Source organism: Ornithorhynchus anatinus, chromosome 17, assembly GCF_004115215.2.
Source record: "Ornithorhynchus anatinus isolate Pmale09 chromosome 17, mOrnAna1.pri.v4, whole genome shotgun sequence".
NCBI lineage: Eukaryota > Metazoa > Chordata > Mammalia > Monotremata > Ornithorhynchidae > Ornithorhynchus > Ornithorhynchus anatinus.
The window spans coordinates 18,522,380-18,545,479 of record NC_041744.1 but is presented as its reverse complement, the minus strand read 5'-3'; the positions used below and the strand labels follow the sequence as shown (position 1 = coordinate 18,545,479).

The window sequence follows — 23,100 nt, the reverse complement described above, 5'->3', positions numbered from 1 at the left end:
TTCGTCTGTTCCTTGTTGAACGGCTCATTAAATTTCATTTCCCCCCCTTTTAGGACTCTCTCCAGCTTTACTCCTCAAAGGTCCTGGCGGTACTTTCTAATCCTGGTTGTTCCGCTCGAGGGGGTCCCGTCTATCCCCCGGAAAGAACCGGCGACGGCGGGATCTGGGAAGCGGCAGGTTGGGGAGGCAGCTTGACCTAGCGGATAAGGCGCGGGAGTCAGAGGGCCTGGGCTGGATCCCGGCTCCACCACTCATCTGCTGCGTGACCTTGGGCCGGTCACTTCACTTCTCTGGGCCTCAGTTCCCTCATCTATAGAATGGAGGCTAAGACTGTGAGCCCTTTGTGAGACAGGGACCGTGTCCCACCTGAGTATCTTGTATTTGCCCCAGGGCTTAGTACAGTGCCTGGCACTTAATAAATACCATGAGAAAGTTGCTTCCTTCCTGCTCGTTGCCAGTGGTTCTTATGGAGCACTTACTGTGTGGAGAGCACTGTACTGAGCACTTGTCAAAGTCAGCGAACACTTTCCCTGCCCACATGGAGTTTACATTCTAGCAGGGGAGGCAGACCGCGTCGCGGAATACATCGTACGTGGAAGCGTGAGTCCTCTGCAGAGAATCAGCGTGGCTTAGTGGATAGAGCCCGGGCCTGGGAGTCAGAAGGACCTGAGTTCTAGTCCCGGCTCTACCACGTGTCTGCTGTCCGACCTCGGGCAAATCCTTTCCCTTCTCTGGGCCTCCGTCGGCTGACCCCATCACCTCCAGGCCTGAGTGTTTCCGGGTGAAATCGACCGGAAGAGACGGAGGGGCTCCGTCCCCTGCTCCCTCTCCCCCGTATTTTAGTTTTTAATTAAATGTCACCCTCGGAATGAGGGATATAAGCGCGACCGTCTCCTTGCCGGGTAATGGATCCTGGGCCCGACTACCTCGTCAGCAGAGATCGCGAGACTGATCACTTGGGCGACACTTTCCCCTTCTCGTTTGCATAAAGGGACGTTTTCCATCCCCATTTACATAAGGAGACCCAAGGCAAGAGGAATGACCGTGTCGTGGGGGAAGGTGGGCGGGTGGTCTCATTTCGTCCGTTCTATCGATATCGAAGGGCCGGGTGTGGGGAGTCTGACGTGGATTTCCGCATCGGGTTCGGGAGGGATGGGTCCCCTTGAAAAACGGTAGTTCCGATCGGAGTCCCGGAGTACCGTATTTCCTGGCAAATGCGGGAGGTTGGCCTTGTTTTTGGGATACGTGTGGCCCGTTTGCACGTCCTCCTTTGGTAGGACGTCGAATTTCAAGATGGGTTTGGGGGATTGGAAGAAATCACCTGATTGGTCAAGCAGATTGCGCTGGTTGAGCCGTGGAGCCCTGGCCGAGAAAGTGCACGTCGGTTCCGCAACTCCCCACGGTACTTACGTCCATAATTGATTTATACCAGTGTCTCTCCCCCTCTAGACCGTAAGCTCACGGTGGGCAGGGAGCGTGTCTACCAACTCCATCGTGCTGGCCCTTCCCCGGTGCTTAATACAGTGCCCCCGTAGGAAATGCTCAATAAATTCCACCGATTGATTTGATCAGAGGGCAAGGTAAGGGAAAGGAAAGCGAGAGAATTTTCTGAGCTCCTCGGTAGACCTTTTCAGTGTGTCGATCTGTAGCAGGATAACAGGGTGATCAAAATGGTGATGATGTTGGTATTTGTAAAGCGCCTACTATGTGCCGAGCGCTGTTCTAAGCGCTTGATCCAAGTGGCCCTTCCAGATCTCCCATCGGGATCAGCGGTCAGAATTCCTCACTCACATCTCTGTGGATCACTGTGGAGGGAGCTCGTTGTGGGCGGGGAATGTGCCTGATGTTTATATGGCACTCTCCCAAGCGCTTAGGACAGTGCCTTGCAAACAGTAAGCGCTCAATAAATACCACTGAATGAAAGTTTCCAACCGACGGTGCTTATTGGCCGAGGCAGAGAACCGACTCTCCCTCCAAGGGAGAATGACAGGTCTCATTCCATTATCGGCCGTGGTACATTCGGACTCGGAATGGTTCTCGGTGTTTTCAGATAATTCCAGGGTGAGTTTGGAGGGAATGAGTGGAGTGGGTCTGTGGAGATCGATACTCATGTCTCGGCATTGATTTCTCTCCTCCTCCCTTCCCCTCCCCCTCCCGCCGACCTTAATACCGGGGTGAGCTTCGCGAGTAAACGGCGCGTTCTTGAGAACCGTGTTTTAAAGGCTTACGAGCACAGCTGTTCTAATCGGGCTTTCTTCTTGTCGTTATCTAGCGCTCCTCCAAGTGACCATCTCACTTAGCAAAGTCGAGCTCAGCGTCGGTGAATCGAAATTCTTCACGTGTACGGGTACGTAGCGCATCCCGCCTCCATTTTGGTTCCTCCCTGGCCTGCTTTCCTTAAATTTTCCCAACCCCTGACTTCGGGCATCCATGTTTTCCCCAAGTTCTGACTGACGGTTAGTTTGGAGGGGAAGCGGGTCCGTTTGGCTTCTTTTTGATTCAGCGGGAGGGTTGGATTTTGCAGCTAAGCAGACCGGACCACTGATTTTTGAAAATAATTTCCATGAGCATTAATTATTTATGCCCGCTCTTTTGGGGGCTCTGTTTGAATCATTGTGCTTATCTAAAGGTGAATATTGGGATGAGTGTCAAGATGGTAATTCAGTCGTTCGGGTAAATATGCAATGCATAAATTAGGTATGGCGAGGTGCACCCTAGCTACCCCTGAGGGTTTCAGATTCCCAGCCAACCTCGCACTTCCTCCTGAAAAGTGAGAATTCATTTGTTTCACTGCTTACATAGTTTCACCAGGAAATTCGTATCCTACCGTAATGAAATGTCTTCTCGCGAATCTTCTGCCATCGCAGCAAGCCCGGGGAACGTGACGCCATCTTCATTTGTTGCCATTCCGTGCGCACGCATAACTTTGTTCAGCCGGGCCTTGAAGCCCTGGAGGATCCGACGAGGTGAACTTGTCTTAGACGGTGCGGATCGGCATCGCTCTTTGGTGTTTAGATTCGCCGCCTCCATTTTGATTCCCAGAAGCCCTCACACGCTTGGCTGCCCGATTTACCCGCTCCAACCCCACCGTCGCGGGTCGGCGTCGGCTGCCTTCTTAAATAGCCGGAAGAGGGAGGGCGTCCCGGGATTCTGGGGCAGTTTTTGGCCCGGTCCCGGTAGGTCCCGGTCCCCTCTGTGGATTCCGGGGCACGGGGGGCTTCAGCGCCCTCCTCTCTGGAAGCCCACCGTCCCTTCCGTCCCTACGACCTGTCGCCGGCGTCGACTGCCCGCCTCGTGCAGGCTAGGTGCCCTAGCGAGGGCACTCTTTCATTCGATTCATTCGGTCGTATTTATTGAGCGTTTACCGTGTGCAGAGAACAGTGCAGAGCGCTCGGGGGAGGATATCACAACAATCAACAAACAATAAACACATTCCCTGCCCTCTCAGCTGCCGCTCCGGGAGCCGGGGACCACCTCGGCCGAGCCGGAGCCGCCTCTCCCCGCCTCCGGGCGATCTGCCGCTGCCTCTCCAGAGGTCCCGATTCCTCCTCGGCTCATCTTGCCTCATCGTCCCGACTGATCTGGGTCCGTTTCACCACCACGCCCGGAGTCTTAACCTGCCCATTTGCCCATAGGGAGGAAAGGAGAGGTGCTCTGTCCGTCTCCCCGGAGGCATCGAAACAGCATTTTGGTTTTAGGCGCGCGCACACACAGATGTACACTGGTGGACTCCCTGGTTTTCCTTGCCTCGTTGTCCTGACTGGTCGGGGCCCTTTCCTTCATTGATGTGCAGACTTCTAAACTGGTCATTCATCCATAGAGAGGAAAGGAGAGGTGCTTTACCCATCCTGGTCTCAATGAGGGGCAGTTGTCGCGCTGAGAATGTATTCGCAACAGCGTTCCGGTTTTACACAACTACGCACGAACACACACACCTCTCGGAAAATGGGATGAGACTCCCAAAGGTCCCCATCTTTTCATAAGGGAAACAAGCCAACCCCCCAAGAGACGTCAACGCCCGAATCGTCACCTAGCGCGCCAACCCCCCAAGAGACGGACCTGGACCCTCTGCGGGAATTCTCCATCCCCCGGTGTCGACTAAGTCTCGGCGTTCACACCGGTAATACCGACACCTCGGCCCGAGAGCCAGCGTCCATTCTCCATTCTCCGGAAACACGAAGGAGGTCGACTGCTTTCACTTGACTGACGGGATCCTTTCAAGAAGGGGGTCTGTGGCGGTCGTCTCTGCTCACACGGAGGGCGTGCGATCCAGCTTGAACCGTGAGGAGTGCCGATCGCTTTAGAAGACGGCTCCCTCCCGCACCGGTCGGCGGTTCCGGCACGTCGGGCCCGAGCGGATCAGTCCACCGATCAATAGTTTTTATTGAGCGCTTGCTGGGTGCGGAGCACCGTACTGAGCGCTTTGGAGAGTTCAAGGTAACGTTCCCTGCCCACAGCGAGCCTCGCGGGCTGGAGGTTGGAGGGTCCTGATCCACGTAAGCAGAGTCTGCATCTCGCAGGGAAGTCTGTCGAAGAAGAGGGGCGTTGGTTCTCACCCCCATCACCCCCCATCCCCGACGTCAGACCAGGACGAGGAAGTCCGCGCTTAGGTCTCGCGATGCCTCGGCCCACCGGAAACCCTCCAGGATAGAGGCGTTCGTGTGGAGATTTATTTATTTTTATTTTTTTAAGTAATTTAAGCGCTTACTAAGTGCCGCTTAGAACACTAAGGTCAGTGTTCTAAGCACCAGAGTAGATAAAAATATATCGGGTCCGACACGGTCCGCGTCCCACGGGGGGCTCACGGCTCCTTCGAGGGACTCGCCATTTGACATCGCCGGGTGAGTCGGCGGCGGCCGCCATTTTAGAGAGGAAGTGGTGCCGTCGTCTCCTCCGTAGGTCCAGGGACGTGGGAGCTTGGGGAGGAAAGGGGAAGTCGGGCTCTGGATATTTTCCACGGTCACATTCACTCCAGCAGAACCCGTGAAGCTATTTTTCTTCAAAGAGACTTGGCCAGATGTTGTAGTTGGAGCATTTGTCCCCCCCCCCCCCCAAGGTAAATTGGGGGGTGTGTGTGATCTATTTTTTTTTTTTTCAGAAACAAAAAAATAAATTGCTTCTCGAGTAATTAGGAGGTATGCATCTAGTTGAGGCTGAGAGCAAGCATGGAAAATTTCAACGACTCTGAAGAGTGTAATAACCTAGCTTCTAAATTAGAAAGTCTAAAGAAATGTTTACTCTGTAATGATTTGGCTGCAATTGCCTTGTAGTGGCAAGTATCATTTCAATACCTTCTAATTACCATGTGATTAAATAGTCGAAAGTTTTAAGTTAGAAGGAAGAAGTCGTTCCTTTCCGTTGCAGAGGCAGAACGGAAAAGTCCGTACCCTTAAGTTGGAGAATCATTTCACCGCATCTGGACTTCGGGGTCTCCTTGGCATGGAAATGCTCGGGTTGTACGAGAACTTTCTCTGACCAGTCAGCCCATCGATGGTATTTACTGGGCGCTTACTGTGTGCAGAGCACCGAGCGAAGCGTTGGAGAGAGTACGATGCAGCAGAGTTGGCAGAAGCAGAAGCTCTCGCTACGGAAGCGGCGTGGTGCAGTGGAAAGGGCCCGGGCTTCGGAGCCGGAGGTCATGGGTTCGACTCCCGGCTCTGCCACTTGTCAGCTCTGTGACTGTGGGCGAGTCACTTCACTTCTCTGGGCCTCATTGACCTCATCTGTAAAATGGCGATTGACCGTGAGCCTCACGTGGGACAACCCGATCACCCTGTATCTCCCCCAGCGCTTAGAACAGTGCTCTGCACATAGTAAGCGCTTAACGAATACCAAGATTATTATCATCACCCAATCGGGCAGATGCCCCTTCCCTGCCTCTCGACTGTAAGCTCATCTCTGGGCTTGAAGCTCGTTGTGGGAAGGGAATGTGTCTGTTGGATTATTGTGTCGTACTCTCGTAAGCGCTTATTGCAGCGTTGTGTACACAGTAAGCACTTGATGAATCCGACTGACTTTCCCGCGGGTGACACGGTTTCTGGTGGTTTGACCTTGACAAATGGGACCGTTGGGCCTCTCGAAATGGCGGCCTCCGCCCCGAAATGACGCCGCCTCCGTCACCCCGGGTTCCTCGGGCACGGTTGCCCCTGACACGGTGCGGATGAAGCCGCGGGAGTCTGCAGCAGCCAAGAGGCGTCCGTGGGGCCGGGGGAGGGATGGGCCATGGTGGGGAAGGGAGAGAGGTTCAAGGGGTCCGTGTAGAAACGGATCCGGCAGCCAATCCCAAGAGTCCCGTTGGATCCCAGTTGGCTAGGATTATCCTTTCAGTAAAGGCCCACTAAGTAAGGATTGGTTTCGTTCCAACCGCTCCTTGGCTCCCGGCTCGCCCGAGCGATCATCCGAACAGTTAAAAAAAAAAAAATGTGGGTCGCCCGAGCGGACGAATGAATGAACGAACGACTGTGTCGGCGCGCGATGCTTTGACCTCCGTTTTCAACCTCTCTCCGGACGTTGCTCCCTGCAGCCATCGGGGACCCCGACAGCGTAGAGTGGTTCAATCCACAAGGAGAGAAGATAACGTCCACGCAGCGGGTTGTCGTGCAGAAAGAGAGCGGCAGGTCCCGGCTCACCATCTACAACGCCAACGTAGAGGACGCGGGCATCTATCGCTGCCAAGCGACGGACGCTAAAGGGCAGACTCAAGAAGCTACGGTGGTCCTGGAGATTTATCGTAAGTTGTCTTCGTTTCTTCGAAGAAGCTGCTCAGTTTCCCCCTTGACTGCCGGGAGACGGGATGGCTCAGGAGAAGGGGTGTGAGGCGGTGATACCGAGTCGGCCCGTGGCACGCGGAGGCCAACTGAGGTGTCTCGGTGGTGAAGAGGAGATGAACGGTGGGCATACCGACTCCTCCCAACCACTAGCGGTGCCATTCAGGCCGGGGCGATAGCGTTCCCGGATCCGATTTACTATCCTATTGCTCTTTTTTCGTGGTACGTGCTTACTCTGTGCCAGGCACCGTGCTTAGCGCTGGAGTAGCGTGAACAGATTCATTCAATAGTATTTATTGAGCGCTTACTGTGTGCAGAGCACTGTACTAAGCGCTGGGAATGTACAAAGGGGTAACAGATAGAGACAGTCCCTGCCCTCTGACGGGCTTACGGTCTAATCGGGGGACCCGGACAGACGAGAACGATAGCAATAAATAGACTCGAGGGGATGAACATCTCGTTAAAGCAAAGAAATAGAATCAAGGTGATGTACATCTCAGTAGCAAAATAAATAGGGTGATGAAAATATATACAGTTGAACGGACGAGTACGGTGCTGAGGGGATGGGAAGGGGGGGGAGCAGAGGGTAAGCGGGGAAAAGAGGGCTTAGCTGAGGAGAGGTGGGGGGGGGGGCGGGGAGGGATAGAGGGAGCAGAGGGAAAATGGGAGCTCAATCTGGGAAGGCCTCTTGGAGGAGGTGAGCTTTCAGTAGGGTTTTGAAGAGGGGAAGAGAATTAGTTCAGGTTGGACGTGGTCCCTGTCCCATATGGGGCTCACTATTTTAATTCCTATAATGATAATTATGGTATTTGCTAAGGGCTTACTACGTGTAAGGCACTGTACTAGGCGCTGGGGTGGGTACAGGTTGGACGCAGTCCCCGTCCCACGTGGGGCTCACGGTCTCAATCCCCATTTTCCAGATGAGGGAACCGAGGCCCAGAGAAGTAGAGTGACTTGCCAAAGGGACACACGGCAGATAAGTGGCAGAGCTGGGATCAGAACCCGTGACCTTCCGACGACTAGGCCCGTGCTCTATCCACTACGTCATGCTGCTTCTCTAAGCAAGATATTATAGAGGGGAAGGAATTTTCGCCAAGAGAAGCGAAGTGACTTGCCCGAGGTCACCCGGCAGACAGGAGGAGGCAGGATCAGAACCCGAGACCCTTTATCTCCCAGGCCCGGGCTCTTTCCGCTTGGCTCCGCTGCTTCTCCACATTTCCCCAGTGCCTCTCCCCCTGCATCTCTGAAGTTGGTGTGATTTTTCTCTTGAGTCCTCGGGTTCTCCCGGGAGGATTGAAGGAAGCATGGGTAGTGCGGAAGGGCGTTTGAACCGAGTGACTTGCCCAAGGTCACACGGCGGACGAATAGCGGAGTCCGAATTAGAACCCAGGTCCTTCTGACTCCCAGGCCCGTATTCTGTCCGCTAGGCCCTGTGGCTTCTGTGTGATATCGTACTCTCCCAAGCGTCTAATACAGCGGTCTGCGCGCGGTACGTACCTTGAGGGACGCCAAGGTAAGATGGAGAAGCAGCGTGGCTCGGTGGAAAGAGCCCGGGCTCGGAGGTCAGAGGTCACGGGTTCGAATCCCAGCCCTGCCACGTGTCAGCCGTGTGACGGTGGGCGAGTCGCTTCACTTCTCTGGGCCTCGGTTCCCTCATCTGGAAAATGGGGATTAACCGGGAGCCTCACGCGGGCCGGCCCGATGACCCGGTATCTCCCCCGGCGCTTAGACCGGTGCTCTGCGCATAGGAAGCGCTTAACGGATACCAACGTCATTATTATGGGGTTGTTCCAGGAGAGCGGGTAGTTGTGTCACGATGGCGCCATCGAGACGGGGCAGTTGTTGGGCTGTGCCACGGGGCGGACAAACAGCCCGGCTTAGCGAATGGAGGTCGGGCCTGGCCGTCAGTCGGACCTGGGTCCGAGTCCCAGCTCCGCCCCACGTCGGCCGCGTGACCTCGGCTGGGTCACTTCACTTCTCTCTGTCTCTGGGATCTCGTCGGTAAAATAGGGATGAAGACGGCGAGCCCCAAGTGGGTCCAACCCGTCGAGCTCGTATCCCCCCCCCCCCCCAGTGCTTGGTGCGGTGCCTGGCACGTTATAAGCGCTTGAAAAATAGCGTAAACCCAAGTCGGCGGCTCTGTCGTCCAAACTGAATCTTCTCTTCTCTTTGCAGAAAAGCTCACGTTCCAGGAGGTGGCCTCTCCTCAGGAGTTCAAGCAGGGGGAGGACGCGGAAGTGGTTTGCCGGGTGAGCAGCTCTCCCGCCCCGGCCGTCAGCTGGCTCTACCAGAACCAGGAAGTCACCGCTCTTGGCGACAGTCAGTATTTTGGTAACTCCCCGCGTTCCGCATCCTAACCCGGGAATCGCTTAGAACCCTCGGGGCGGCTCCGGGAAACGGATGGGGTCTGGGGACAGATGGGCGTAGAGCCGGGCACGCGCCCGGCTCCCGGCGTCCTCGGGGAGGGCCGTTGTGATGGAGGGTGCCCTCCCGGGATCCGTCGAGTCGTCATAGTAATAATAATTGTGGTATTTAAGCGCTTACTGGGTGCCAGGCACTGGACTGAGCGCCGGGTGGGGGGATACGGGCAAATTGGGTAGGAGAGAGGCCCTGTCCCACGGGGGGGCTCGCGGTTTTAATCCCCATTTTACAGCCGAGAGAACTGAGGCCCTGAAAATTAAAGTGACTCGCCCGAGGTCACACGACGGACAGGTAGCCGAGCTGGGACTAGAACCCAGGTCCTTCTGGTGCCCCGGCCCGGGTTCCATCCGTGAGGCCGTGCCCCTTCGCCGGTAATAATAATAATAATGATGATGTTGGTATTTGTTCAGAGCTTACTACATGCAGAGCACTGTCCTAAGCGCGGGGGCAGGTACAGGGTAATGAGGTTGTCCCACGTGAGGCTCACAGTCTTCCTCCCCATTTTGCAGATGAGGTAACGGAGGCACAGTGAAGTGACTCGCCCACGGTCACGCAGCTGAGTGGCAGAGTGGGGATTCGAACCCATGACCTCTGACTCGCAAGTCCGGGTTCTCGCCACTGAGCCACGCTGCTCCTGGGGCAGGGTGGACAGAAGTATCGTCGGTGGGTCTAGGGGTCCACAGAGACTTCTGGATCCTCCGCGGGAGCCGGGAGATGGATCGGCCAATCCGCGTCGTGTAATTGCATTCACCGTGCCTGAACTGAGGGCACCGGAGACGTTTGTACTTTGGACATCCTTCAGATTCAGGGAGCGGATGTCAATCTGTCCCTCGGTGCTATTTATTGAGCGCTCACCGTGGGCAGAGCACGGCGATGAGTGCTTGGGAGAGGACGATAGGGCGCGTAGCCTGCCCACGAGGAGTGGGCGGACTAGAGTCGGGGCTCGACGTAAATGGGAATAAATCACGGGGTGCGTACGTAGTGTAAGTTGGGAGAACTGGTGTGCGCGGGGACAGGTCCCAAACCCAAGCTCTGCATTTAGCACGGAGATTGGCATTCCACACACAAGTCACGAAGCGGCGTGGCCTGGTGGAAAGAGCCTGGTCCTGGGACTCAGAGGACCTGGGTTCTAATCCCAGTTCTGCCGCCTGCCTGCTGTGTGACCTCAGGCGAGTGGCTCCCCCTCTCCGTGCCTCCGTTACTTGGTGCAACGGGGATTGAGTCCTAGTCCCAACCACGCCGTGAGGCCTGTGCGGACCCAGTCCCGTCCCAAACTGAACTAGTACCTAAGCCAGTGCTTAGAACGGTGCTCGGCACATAGTACGCGCCCGGCAAGTACCGTAACTGAAGAGGTGAGCGTCGCCGCCTTCGAAATCACACCTCTCAGCCCTCGGGACTGTCCGTGGCCAAGTGGCGACCGTTTTCATCGTGGGCCACTCGGGGTATTGGACGGCGAACGCCGTGGCCACTCACGTTGTCGGGTTGTTATAGGAAGATGCCCGTCCGTGATGGATCTCGAAAAATGCATTCATTGAAATTGTCTTATGATTTTGATTCAGAGGGAGCTCCGAATCTAGAATAATTTGACACGTGAAATTGAAAGGATAATTTCCTTCCATTATGCCACTTTGTCATTGTGCACCAGGAAGCGGTTTCAGTAGAGAAGCGTTTTCTTGCACCTGCATTGTGGAGAGGTACGGGATAATCGGCTCACTTTGGGTTCTTCCCCGCTTAGCCCCCCGACGGAAATATCTGGGTCTTTCTGGCTCAAAGGGATGAAACCGTCCCAACTGGAAAGAGAGCGGGCGCGTTAGCGCTCTCCACTTGGAAGGCGGCAACCGAACAATCCGTCGGTCGTACGTTTTTGGGCACTTGTTGGGCGCAGAGGAGTGTTCTAAGCGCTTGGGGGAGGACCGCAGAGCCGAGTTAGAAGACGCGTCCCCCCGCCTCGCTTCCGCAGACCTCAAGAACCTCCGGCGGTCGCCCGTCCGCCCCGGCGTCCGGCGGGAACTCCGCGCCGTTGGCTTTAAAGCCTTCAATCCCCTCGCTGTTCTCCTCCACGCCAGCCCGCGCACTTCTCTCCTCTAATGCCAACCTTCTCACCGTCCCTCCGTCTTGTCTATCTCGCCACCCCCGGCCCCCCTCTGGCCCGGCACAACCCTCCCTCCTCATACCTGACGGACAGGGACTCTCCCACTTGCAAAGCCCCGTTGAAAGCCCATCTCCTCCGAGAAGCCTTCCCCGACTAAGCCCTCCTGTCCTCTTCTCCCGCCCCTTCTGCGTCACCCTGACTCGCTCCCCTTATTCATCCCTCCCCAGCCCCGCAGCACTGAAGTCCAGGTGGGTAATTTATTATTTCTGTTAATATCTATCTCCCCCACTAGACCGTAAGCTCCCTGTGGGTAGGGAACGTGTCGGTTATCTTGTCCTCTCATGCAGTCATTCGATAGTATTTACTAAGCGCTTACGATGTGCAGAGCACCGTACTGTGCGCTTGGAAGGGACGATTCGGCAACAGATAGAGGCCATCCCTGCCCAGAGACGGGCTCACAGTCTCAACCGGGGAGACAGACGGCCAAGTGAAACGGAACGAAGCAAAAATAAGACGACATCATCAGGATGAAGAGAATCGAGGGGGTGTACGCCTCGTGAACAGAATGAACGCGCGCAGGAAGCGCTCGATAAATACCATTAGACTGGAAGGGGAGGGACCGTCTCTATCTGTTAGCGATTTGTACATTCCAAGCGCTTAGTACGGCGCCCTGCGCATAGTAAGCGCTCCACAAATACTATCGAATGAATGAACGATTGACTGACCACCCACGTCGAAGCCCAGATCGGACACCCCCCAGTGCGTCTCTTTGAATCAAAGGGGTCGGGGGCTACCTCTCCAGACGGAGAGGGGCCGGAACCTCATCTCCCAGCTCCCTCTCTCGGTTTTCAGTCCACCCGATCCTCCTGCCACGGCCCGGCTGGGTTGGAGGAATCGCCCTGTCGCGGCCGGCTCTGAGGACCCTGGGGGGGGAGGAGCGGGGGACTTAGAGATGGCTCAATCACTGCCCATTTGTGTCCCCGATTATCTTCCCCAAAAAAGTCCTTCTTGCGGGTAGTTGACATCTCTTGAACGCCCGCGGAGACCCCGGCACCGTACTGAGCGTTAGCCCTCGAGGGAAGCGGCACGGCCTACTGGAGAGGCTAATTCCGGCTCCTCCTCTTGTCTGCCGCGTCACCTTGGACAAGTCACTTCCTTTTTTTTAGTTTTTTTAATTGGTGTTTGTTAAAAGTGCTTACTATGTGCCGGGCACTCTTCTGAGCGCCGGGGAAACGATAACGATGGCGTTTTTTTTAAGCGCTTACTATGCGCCAAGCACTGTTCTGAGCGCCGGGGAGGGATACGAGGTGATCAGGTTGTTCCACGTGGGGCTCACAGTCTTAGTCTGAGAAGCAGCGTGGCTCCGTGGAAAGAGCCCGGGCTTGGGAGGCAGAGGTCCTGGGTTCGGATCCCGGCTCTGCCGCTCGGCAGCCGTGTGACTGTGGGCGGGTCACTTCACTTCTCTGTGCCTCGGTTCCCCCATCTGTAAAATGGGGATTAACTGTGAGCCTCACGTGGGATAACCTGATGACCCTGTATCTCCCCCAGCGCTTAGAACGGTGCTCTGCGCATAGTAAGCGCTCAACGGACACCAACATTAGTCCCCATTTTACAGACGAAGGTCGATACGAGTTCATCAGGTGGGACACAGTCCAACAGATGAAGTAACTGAGGCCCAGAGAAGTGAAATGACTTGCCCCAGGTGACACAGCAGACAAGTGGCGGAGCTGGGATTAGAACCCAGGTCCTGTGACTCCCAGCCCCGTGTTTCTTCCTCCAGGCCGCGCCGCTTCCCTGAAGGTCCAGCCTTTACTGCGGTGCCAGGCAGAGGCTGTTCCAAGATAATCGTCTCACCGTGGGGCTCACCTTATAAGTAGGAGTGAGCACAGGTATTGAATCCCCATTTTTCAAACACGGCAACTGTGGCCCGGAGAAGTGAAAGAAGTCGTGGGTTCGAATCCCGCCCCGCCACTTATCAGCGGTGTGACTTCGGGCAAGTCGCTTGGCTTCTCTGGGCCTCAGTTGCCTCATCTGTTAAAGGGGGATTAAGACCGTGAGCCCCGCGTGGGACAGCCTGATTGCCTTGTATCAACCCCAGTGCCTAAAGCAGCGCTTGGCACATAGTAAGCACTTAACAAATACCGTTGTGGTTATTATTGTTAATAAATACCACCGATTGTGCCTGTCCCCTCAACTGTAAAACGAGGATTGATCCGTCCATTTGAGTGCTTACTGAGTGCAGGGCCCCGAACCCGGCCGCTTGCCCAGGGTGAACCGGGGAAAGACTCGGCGCCCGAGTCGCCCTCTGACGTGGAAATAGCAATCTGGGGGTCGACGGCCATCTGGGACATCGGGCGGGTCGCACGCGCGCAGGGGCAACGATGGAGGTCCCCGGCAGACTCCTCTTCCCCTGACGCATCTCCTCGCCTCCCCTCTGTTTCCTTCCCAGACCGGTTCGCCGTGTTAGCCAACAGTAACCTCCAGATCCTCAACGTCAACAAGAGCGACGAGGGGACGTACCGGTGCGAAGGCCGGGTGGAAGCGCGGGGAGAGATCGACTTCCGAGACATCGCCGTCATCGTTAACGGTGAGCCGCCCGGCGGGAGCCTCCGGGCCGGATCGCGATCTCTGGGGACGTTTCCGTCCTGTTAACAGCTACCATCCTTACCGTAATTCTGATTTCCGTTAAGATGCGTCGTGGGCGAGAACGTGTTATATCGCCCTCTCCCAAGCGCTTAGTACAGCGCGTTGCAGGCGGTGAGGGCTCAGTAAATCCCATCGAACGAACGAGAGGATGGAAAGGACGGGATTTGAATGAGTTGCCTCTTCCTGCCCTCTTGTGGACTGTGGTGGCCACTGATTCGGGTCTTGGAGGCGGCCACCCCTCGGGCCCCGAGGCCCGACTAGTCCCGGACCTAAGGAAGTGGCCGTCGGCCGATCCGCCTTGTTCCCGGAGGGCTGCGTCCGTCCGACCGCCCCGGGGGCAACGGATCCGGGGGTCCCGGTCAATCCCGACGGGTGTCGGAGCCTCCGGGGGGCGGCGTGGCTCAGTGGGAAGGGCCCGGGCTTAGGAGTCGGGGGTCGGGGGTTCTCGTCTCGGCTCCGCCACCTGTCAGCTGGGTGACTTCACTTCTCCCGGCCTCAGTTCCCCCCTCTGTCCGATGGGGATTAAGACCGTGAGCCTCACGTGGGACAACTGGACCCCGGATCTCCCCCGGCGCTTAGAACGGTTCTCGGCACATAGTAGGCGCCTAACAAGTACCAACGTCGTCATCGCCGTCGTACCGGGTGTGGGAAGGGAACGTGCCCACCGACCCTGGTAGGTCGTCCTCTCCCGAGCGCTTAATACACTACTCGGCACGCTGTGAGCGCTCAGTTATATACCGTTGAGTGGCTAACGGGAAGACCTGCTGCTCCAGGGAAGGCTACAAGAGCCTCTCGTGTGACGGCCGTGGCCCTTTTTTTATAGTATTTGGTAAGCGCTTACTACTTGCCAGGCACCGTGGGAAGCGCTCATAATAATTGTGGTATTCAGTAAGTGCTCTTTACGTACCAGGCACTGGACGAAGTGCTGGGGTGGCTGCGAGCAAATCCGGCTGGACACAGTCTCCGTCCCGTGTTGGGGGTCAGTCTTAATCCCCATTTTACAGATGAGGGAACTGCGGCACAGAGGAAGTGAAACGACTTGCCCAAGGTCACACGGCGGACACGTGGTGGAGCCGGGATTGGAACCCAGGTCTCTCTGACTCCCAGGCCCGTGCTCTATCCACCGGGCCATACTGCGAAGGCCCTCTGGGCAATTCAATTCAAGACGGGCAACCCCCGAGCCCATCTTAAGCGGCGTGGCTCAGTGGAAAGAGCCCGGGCTTGGGAGTCCGAGGTCATGGGTTCGAATCCCGGCTCTGCCGCCTGTCAGCCGGGTGACTGTGGGCGAGTCACTTCACTTCTCTCTGCCTCAGTGACCTCATCTGGACAATGGGGATTAACTGCGAGCCTCACGTGGGACAACCTGATGACCCTGTGTCTCCCCCAGCGCTTAGAACAGTGCTCTGCACATAGTAAGCGCTTAACAAATACCAACATTACTATTATTATTATCATCTTAGACAGAAATGACGTCCATCCTGATAAATTTGTATCTACCCCACGGCTTAGTACGGTGCCTGGGACGGTAGAAGTCGCTTAATGAAGGCCGTAACCAATTTTTAAAAAATAAAAACGGGGACAGCTCCTGTTTCAGTCACGCCAGAATGAAACTCAGGGGAACCCCTGCCGTCTCAGCAGCAGCTCTGTACCGAACGCAACTTGTTACGGGCAGGGAACCTGTCTGCGAATTCCGTCGGATTGGACTTTTCCGAGCGCTTAGGCGAGTGGTCTGCAACCAGTAAGCACTCGATCGATCCCGTTGACCGACGGATCCGTCGAGCGCCTGTTCCGTGCCAAGATCACTGGCGCCAGCTGGGAATGGCAAGTTCACGTTCTGCGGAAACCGGTCATCTACTGGAGTCCACCGTCCGGAGTTTCCCCTGCCTTACGGTTAGATTGGCCACACCCCGGGGGCAGTCGCGTCGTTCGAGTCGCGTGGGTTCATTTCTTTTGGTGGCGTTACCGTTTTTCTGCACCATCTGCACCGTTTTCAGAGGGAAGCTCTAGGCAAAGGGTCAGTGGCGAGATAAAGGAGATGGAGGTGGAGTGAGGGGAGCATGCAGGGTTGTAGTAGGAAATCAGTGAGGTGAGTCGGGAAGGGTGAGCTGATGGAGCGCCTTAAAGCCGACGGCCAAGCGTTCCTGCTTGATGCATAGGTGGATGGGCTGCCGCTGGAAGTTTTTGGCGACTGGAGAGATGTGGACTGAACTTGGTTTTTTTTTTTTATTTTAGAAACGTAATCCGGGCAGCGGAGTGAAATAAGAACGGGAGTGGGGAGAGACAGGAGTCGGGGGGATAGGACGAGTGCTTGGAGCGACGCAGTAGCAGCTTGGATGGAGCGGGCAGGGTGGATTTTAACGACGGCGTGGAGCTAGAACCTAGAGGATTTCGTGACGGATGGAATACGTGGTCGGAACGGGGGACGCGAGTGGCGGACAGTGCCAAGGTTACGGGTCTGCGAGAGGGAGGAAGGCGGTGCCGTCTAAAGGAGAGGATGAGGTTTGGGCGGGAAGACGAGGAACTGGGCTTTGGCGGTGTTAATTTGGGGGTGCCGGCGGGACATTCAGTTTAAAAGGCGGGAGGAAACGGGAGACCGCAGAGAAGAAGTCAGGAGCCTGATCGCTTGAAGGGCTCACCACCTACAAGTGGTTAGAGCAGCGTATTCTTCGCTTGAGCGAGTGGCCCAATAAATAATATCACTTATGCTGTGATATCAGTCGTCAATCCATAGTGACTCCATGGACACATCTCTCCCAGAACTCCCCAACTCCGTCTGCAGTCGTACCGGTAGGGTGGCGATAGCGTTTTCTTGGTGACGACCCGAGAGTGGTTTATCGATCGCCTCCTTCCGGGCGGTCGACTCGAGTCTCCGCCCTCGATCCTCTCCCTTGCCTCTGCTGCCCAGCGTGGATGAGTTTCGACTTGTAGCCCGTGGCACCCGCTAGCCGCTGCCCAGGCTAGAAAGGGAGAGGCCGGTAGAAACGCTCCAGCTGCGGTCCTGGGAGGAGAGATGCAATCACCCGTACTCCTCTTTCTCTCCCTACTCCACCCACAGCTGAAAATATCGTTACCTGAACTGGTAACCCCAAAAAATAAAGTTGGGGGGGGGGGAACTAAAGTAGCCCTAAATCCTAGGGGCTTAATCAACTTCATGTTTTCGGCGCTTAACGTATCCGTGGCACTGTACTGAACACTTGGGAGAGTGGACTATGGCAGAGTTAGTAGATATGTTCTCTGCCCAAAGTGAGCTTGCGGTTTAGAGAGAACAAAGTATTTGTCAAGCACTTACTATGTGTTAAGCACTGTTCTAAACACTGGGGTAGATAGTTGATCAGGTTGGCCCCCCGTGGGGCTCATAGTCTTAATCCCCATTTTACAGATGAGGTAACTGAGGGCCAGAGAAGTGAAGTGACTTGCCCGAAGTCACACGGCCGATAAGGGGCAGAGCCAGGGTTAGAACGCACGACCTCCGACTCCCAAGCCCGTGCTCTTACCCCTGAGCCACGCTGCTTCTCCGGAGAGGGAGACGGGCATAAATATAAACGAATCAATGTCAGCTACGTATAAAAGCGCTTGGGGCTGAGGGAGGGGTGGAAAAGAAGGGAGCAAATCCAAGTGAGCTTATAGTCACCGTTCTCTGAAGGTTGGATTAGATGTTTAGAATTTAAAAAAAACCCACCTAAATGGTGGGTAGGGCTTTGGGGGTACGAAATGAGTGGATCGGGCACAAGGTGAGAGGAAGAGCAGGAAGTTCATCCCGTTTTACAGATGAGGCAACTGAGGCGAAGGGGAAAGATAAGCACCTCGCCCACGGTCATGCGCCTGACAAGCGGGGTGCCGTCCTGCCCTCTTGACGCCGCGACACACCGTTCCCAGCTTGGTTGAAAAATGCCATCAGCCTTCTCCGCGGGACTTGCGCTCCTCTTCAGAAACTAAGAAACTAAGAAGAAGGAAGTTAGTTCGTTTAGAAGAAGGAAGCGCACCGAATCGGAACGAACGTAACGGGCCGATACTTGATCGGAAAGTCTCCCGTCTCAAGCCGGGAGATGATTGGGTGGGAAATGTACCCGTACCAAGAAGGGAAAAATTACAAAATGCATTTATGCTCGAGAGAGCGAGCTCAGCATTCATGTAGGCAAGCAGAGATTTATTTTTAGAATTTTTTTTAAAGCTTATTATATAAAATCGCATGCCGGAGAATGAGTCATTTAGCTTGTCCTTGTTGTTTAATGTAGTTCGTCAGATGGAACGCTGAAAGGTAAAATGGCACGAATACACAATTATGAGTTCTGCTGCCTGTAGAGGGATTCGACCCGTCTCCGGACTCGTGCTTGGAAAAAATTAAAAGCGACTTTCTGTCCGCACTGCCGCGAGGTGTGATTGTGCTGGTAAACCAGTGGCGGAGATAATGTCGAAAGGGAAAAATCCCCTCGGGACTAATCGGTCGATGAATCAGTGGTATTTATTGAGCACTCGGTAGGTGCAGAACGCTGTAATAAGCATTTGGGAGGGTACGGTGTAATGAAGCCATGTGGTCTGGTGGATGGAGCACTGGCCTGGGAGTCAAGAGGACCTGGGTTCTAATTCCAGCGCTGCCACCTGTCTGGGGTGTGTGACCTGGGGCAAGTCGCTTCTCTGGATCTCAGTTCCCTCATCTGTAAAACGAGGATGAAGATGTGAGCCCCGTGTGGGACGGCGACTGCGTCCAACGCGATTTGCTTCTAATAGCAATAATAAGGTTGGTATTTATTCATCGCTCACTAGGTGCAGAGCACTGCTCTGAGCGCTGAGGGAGAGACAGGGGGATCAGGTTGTCCCACGTGGGGCTCACAGTCTTCATCCCCGTTTTACAGATGAGGTAACTGAGGCACGGGGACGTGACTTAATAATAATGTTGGTATTTGTTAAGCGCTCACTATGTGCAGAGCACTGTTCTGAGCGCTGGGGGAGATACAGGGGAATCAGGTTGTCCCACGTGGGGCTCACAGTCCTCATCCCCCTTTGACAGATGAGGTGACTGAGGCCCAGAGAAGTTAAGTGACTTGCCCACAGTCACACAGCTGACAAGCGGCAGAGCGGGGATTCGAACTCATGACCTCTGACTCCCAAGCCCGGGCTCTTTCCACTGAGTTGCCCACAGTCACACAGCTGACAAGCGGCAGAGCGGGGATTCGAACTCTGACCTCTGACTCCCAAGCCCGGGCTCTCTCCACTGAGCCACGCTGCTTCTATTGACGAAGGTTGCTCAGTACGGTGTCTGGCACATAGTAAGCGCTTAACAGATACCAAATGAAGGTAGGCGGAAAAATTCCCTTTTCACAAGAAGCTTGCAGTCTAGAGGGGAGATAGACATTGACATAAATAAATAAATAGTGGACTAACGCGAGAGTTCTGACGTTTATCCGAACTACCTCAACTCAAGAGTGTGTTTTGTTTTTTTCCCGTGACTTGTAGTTCCGCCGGCCATTACGATGCCCCAGAAGTCTTTTAACGCGACGGCTGACCGTGAGGAGGCGATGACCGTATCCTGTAGGGCTTCTGGTGCCCCCAAGCCCGAGATCCAGTGGTATCGGTAAGTTTCGCGCCCTCCCTGCCGGAGGGCCGGATTCGCCTCCCGCGCCCAGCGGTGTCCCCCGCACCGCTCCCCGGCACTTGTCGGGAAACCTTCTCGGTCAGAATCGCGGCGATGGGGCCTCGAGTCGAGCAACAGAGCACCGGCTACCACTGGTCCTTTGGACCGTTGTGGAAGTTTCAAACTTAGGTTCCCCTAAAAGCGTCCAGTTGGAAATCGACCCGGAGAAGAGATGGAAGCAAAACAGAAAGGCCGCGGGGTGCAGGATGTGTCCCCGGGCAGCGGAGTGAATCACTCGTGCTTTGGCCTCTTCTGCTGGGTGTGTTTTTTTTATGGTATTTGTGAGGCGCTTACTAGTTGCCAGGCACTGTACTAAGGACTGGGTCCTTCTCTCACGCTTTCGAGTCGTTTCCCTCCCACAGCGACTCCGCAGACACGTCTCTCCCCGTGTAGTTCCGGTCATGTAGCCCTAGAGTTTTCTTGGTAAAAACAGGGAAAATGGTTTACCATTGCGTCCTTCCGGGCAGTCAGCTTGAGTCTCCTTCCTCGCCTCTCTCCCGTGCCGCTGCTGCCCGGCACAGGTGAGTTTCGCTGGCCGCTGCCCAAGCTAGGAATGGAATGGGTGTGCTTCCGCTTAACTCTCCCTCACGTAGCCAAGACTGGTTTTAGTACTAGAAACCCCTCCAGGCGCCTTCCTGAGAGAGGGAAGTACTGGGGTAGATAGATACAAGCTAATCAGGTTGGACGCAGTCCACGGCCCGCGTGGGGCTCGTGGTCTGAATCCCCATTTTACAGATGAGGGGACGGAGGCCCAGAGAAGCCAAGCGACTCGCCCAAGGTCATACAGCTGACGAGTGGCAGAGCCGAGGTTAGGGGGACGCAGGTCCTCCGACTCCCGGGGCCTTGCTCTATCCATTAGGCCCCTCTGCTTCTGAGGAGACCTCTTCGGTCGCACCTGCTCATTAGACGGACTCGACTAATAATAATAATGATGTTGGTATTTGTTAAGCGCTTACTAAGTGCAGAGCACTGTTCCACCCGCTGGGGTAGACATAAGGGAATCAGATTGTCCCACGTGGGGCTCACGGTCTTGATCCCCATTTTACAGATGAGGGAACTGAGGCACGGGGAAGTTGTGACTGGCCCACAGTCACCCAGCTGACAAGTGGCAGATCTGGGATTCGAACCCATGACCTCTGACTCCAAAGCCCGAGCTCTTTCCACTGAGCCACGCTGCTCGACACAGTACGACAGACATTCACGGTCCGGAATCGCAACTTTCCCGGGTCTCGGAGAGGAGGTGGGTGGGAGACAGAGGAGCAGAGAAGGATGGATGAGTTGTCGGGAAAACCAGTCAGTCCATCGATGGTATTTACTGAGCACTGACTCTTGCCCAGGGCACCGTACTAAGCACTTGAGAGAATACAGTGCAACAGAATTAGTGGACGCATCCCCTGCCCGTAACGAGCCTTCAGTCCAGAGGGGGAGAGAGTGTGGCCACTATGACTCCCTTCACTTCTCTGGGCCTCAGTTACCTCATCTCTGGAATGAAGATTAAAACTGTGAGCCCTGAGTAGGCCAACCTCGCTAACCTTGAATGGACCCCGGTACTCTGAACAGTGCTGGGCACATAGTAAGCGCTTAACAAGCACCACCATCATCATCATCATCGTTATTATGAATCACACTTGGTTTGGGGGCTCCTGGATAACCGAGGACACTTGCCTTGATGAACCCCAGCGTCCTTCCCCGCTGCGTTACTGTTCCCGTTAGCTCCCCCGACGGAGTCCAGTCTTCGAAAGCCGTCAGCTGCCGTTGTCAGGACGTGACAGCATTCACTCACACACACAGAAACACGCACACTCACCTCTGTTATCTTTCTGACACCATTTCACTCCAGTGAAAAATCACCTCCCAGCAAGATTGAGGCATCTTGGAACAGCTCACACTAGATGCTTTAATCCACTTAGAGAAGATAGAAATTAGCCCTAAGCGAGGCCTGAGCTCTCCATTCCCATCACAGAAGTGGGAAAAAAAAACCTCGTGGGTCAGAGGTGTCCTGGGGACTTTCCTGTGTTGTGGAATTGGCACCGAGGGTTGTCTTGTTGTGGATTGGCTACGCCCGGCCTGAATAAGGAAATGACTCCACAGATATTTGGCTCTGAACTCCTTATCTTCCCCCCCCACCCAAATCCTGTCCTCCCTATATCTAATAATGATAATAATAATAATGTTAGTATTTGTTAAGCGCTTACTATGTGCCGAGCACCGTTCTAAGCGCTGGGGTAGACACGGGGAATCAGGTTGTGCCACGTGGGGCTCACAGTCTTAATCCCCGTTTTACAGATGAGGGAACTGAGGCACAGAGAAGTTAAGTGACTCGCCCACAGTCCCACAGCCGACAAGTGGCAGGGCTGGGATTCGAACTCATGAGCCCCGACTCCAAAGCCCGTGCTCTTTCCACTGAGCCACGCTGCTTCTCTATATCTATATCTCTCTATCTTCCCCGTCACTGTAGATAACACCACTGTCCTCCCCACCTCACAAGCCCATAACCTCGGCTCTGTCCTCGGCTCATCTTTCTCATCCCATCCGTGTATTCGCTCTGTCCCCCAATCCCGTTGGTCCTACCTTGACAGCGCTGCTAAAGGCCCTTTTTTCCTCTCCCTCCAAGATGCCGACGTGCCGATCCAATCGCACATTCCAACCCACCTCGATCACTGCATCAGCCTCATCGCCGACCTCCCAGCCTCCTATCTCTCCCTCCTCCAGTCTCTACTTTACCCTGCTGCTCGGATCATTTTGCTGCAGAACATTTCGGGACGTGTCTCCCTGTTCCTCGAAAAAAACCTCCAGCGGTTACCTGTTCGCCTCCACGTCGAACAAAAACCTGTCACCTTCGAAACGGTCACCTTGCCCCCTCCTACCTCACCTTGCTACTCTCCCACTACAACCCAGCCCCACACACTTTGCTCATCTAACGCTACGCTTCTCACAGTGCCTTGTTCTCATCTATCTTGCCGCCGACCCCTTTCCCTCATTCTCCCCCTAACCCAGAACGCCTTTCTCCTCCGTATCTGCCAGACCACCACCCTCTCCACCTTCAAAACATACCAAGGTCACATCTCCTCCAAGAGGCCTTCCCCCGATGAAGTCCTCTCTTCCCCTTCTTTCTCCCTTCTGTGTTGACTACGCGCTTGAATATCAAGCGTCCAAAGGTCAGAGATTCACCTCGCCCTTGACCCCACAGCACTGATGTGCAGATCTGTCACTTCTGTATCATCAGTTGTTTATCCATATTAATGTCTGCCTCCCCCTCTAGACTGTAAGCTGGTTGCGGGCGGGCACCGTGTCTGCCACTCGTGTTGTAGCGTACTCTCCGAAGCGCTTAGTACAGTGCTCCGCACGTAGCGTGGGAAGCAGCGTGGCTCAGTGGAAAAGGGCCTGAGCCTTGGGGTCAGAGGTCATGAGTTGGACTCCCGGCTCGGCCACCCGTCAGCTGTGTGACCGTGGGCAAGTCACTTCACTTCTCTGGGCCTCAGTCACCTCATCCGGAAAATGGGGATTAACTGTGAGCCCCAGGTGGGACAACCTGATTACCC

The 23,100-nt window shown here is 55.2% G+C and overlaps 1 protein-coding gene across 4 annotated transcripts in view; it reads left to right on the top strand.

Moving 5' to 3' along the window:
- NCAM2 (neural cell adhesion molecule 2) overlaps positions 1 to 23,100 on the top strand; it is a 244,275-nt gene that overhangs the window by 142,561 nt on the left and 78,614 nt on the right. For 2 of the 4 annotated variants that reach the window (XM_029081674.2, XM_029081676.2), the window contains exons 2-6: positions 2,273 to 2,347; positions 6,524 to 6,730; positions 8,943 to 9,086; positions 13,730 to 13,867; positions 19,381 to 19,498. In XM_029081674.2, coding sequence (XP_028937507.1) covers positions 2,273 to 2,347; positions 6,524 to 6,730; positions 8,943 to 9,086; positions 13,730 to 13,867; positions 19,381 to 19,498 — 682 coding nt within the window. Of the gene's footprint in view, positions 1 to 2,272; positions 2,348 to 6,523; positions 6,731 to 8,942; positions 9,099 to 13,729; positions 13,868 to 19,380; positions 19,499 to 23,100 lie in introns of all 4 variants that reach the window. The other 2 variants (XM_029081673.2, XM_029081675.2) reach the window with 1 other exon arrangement.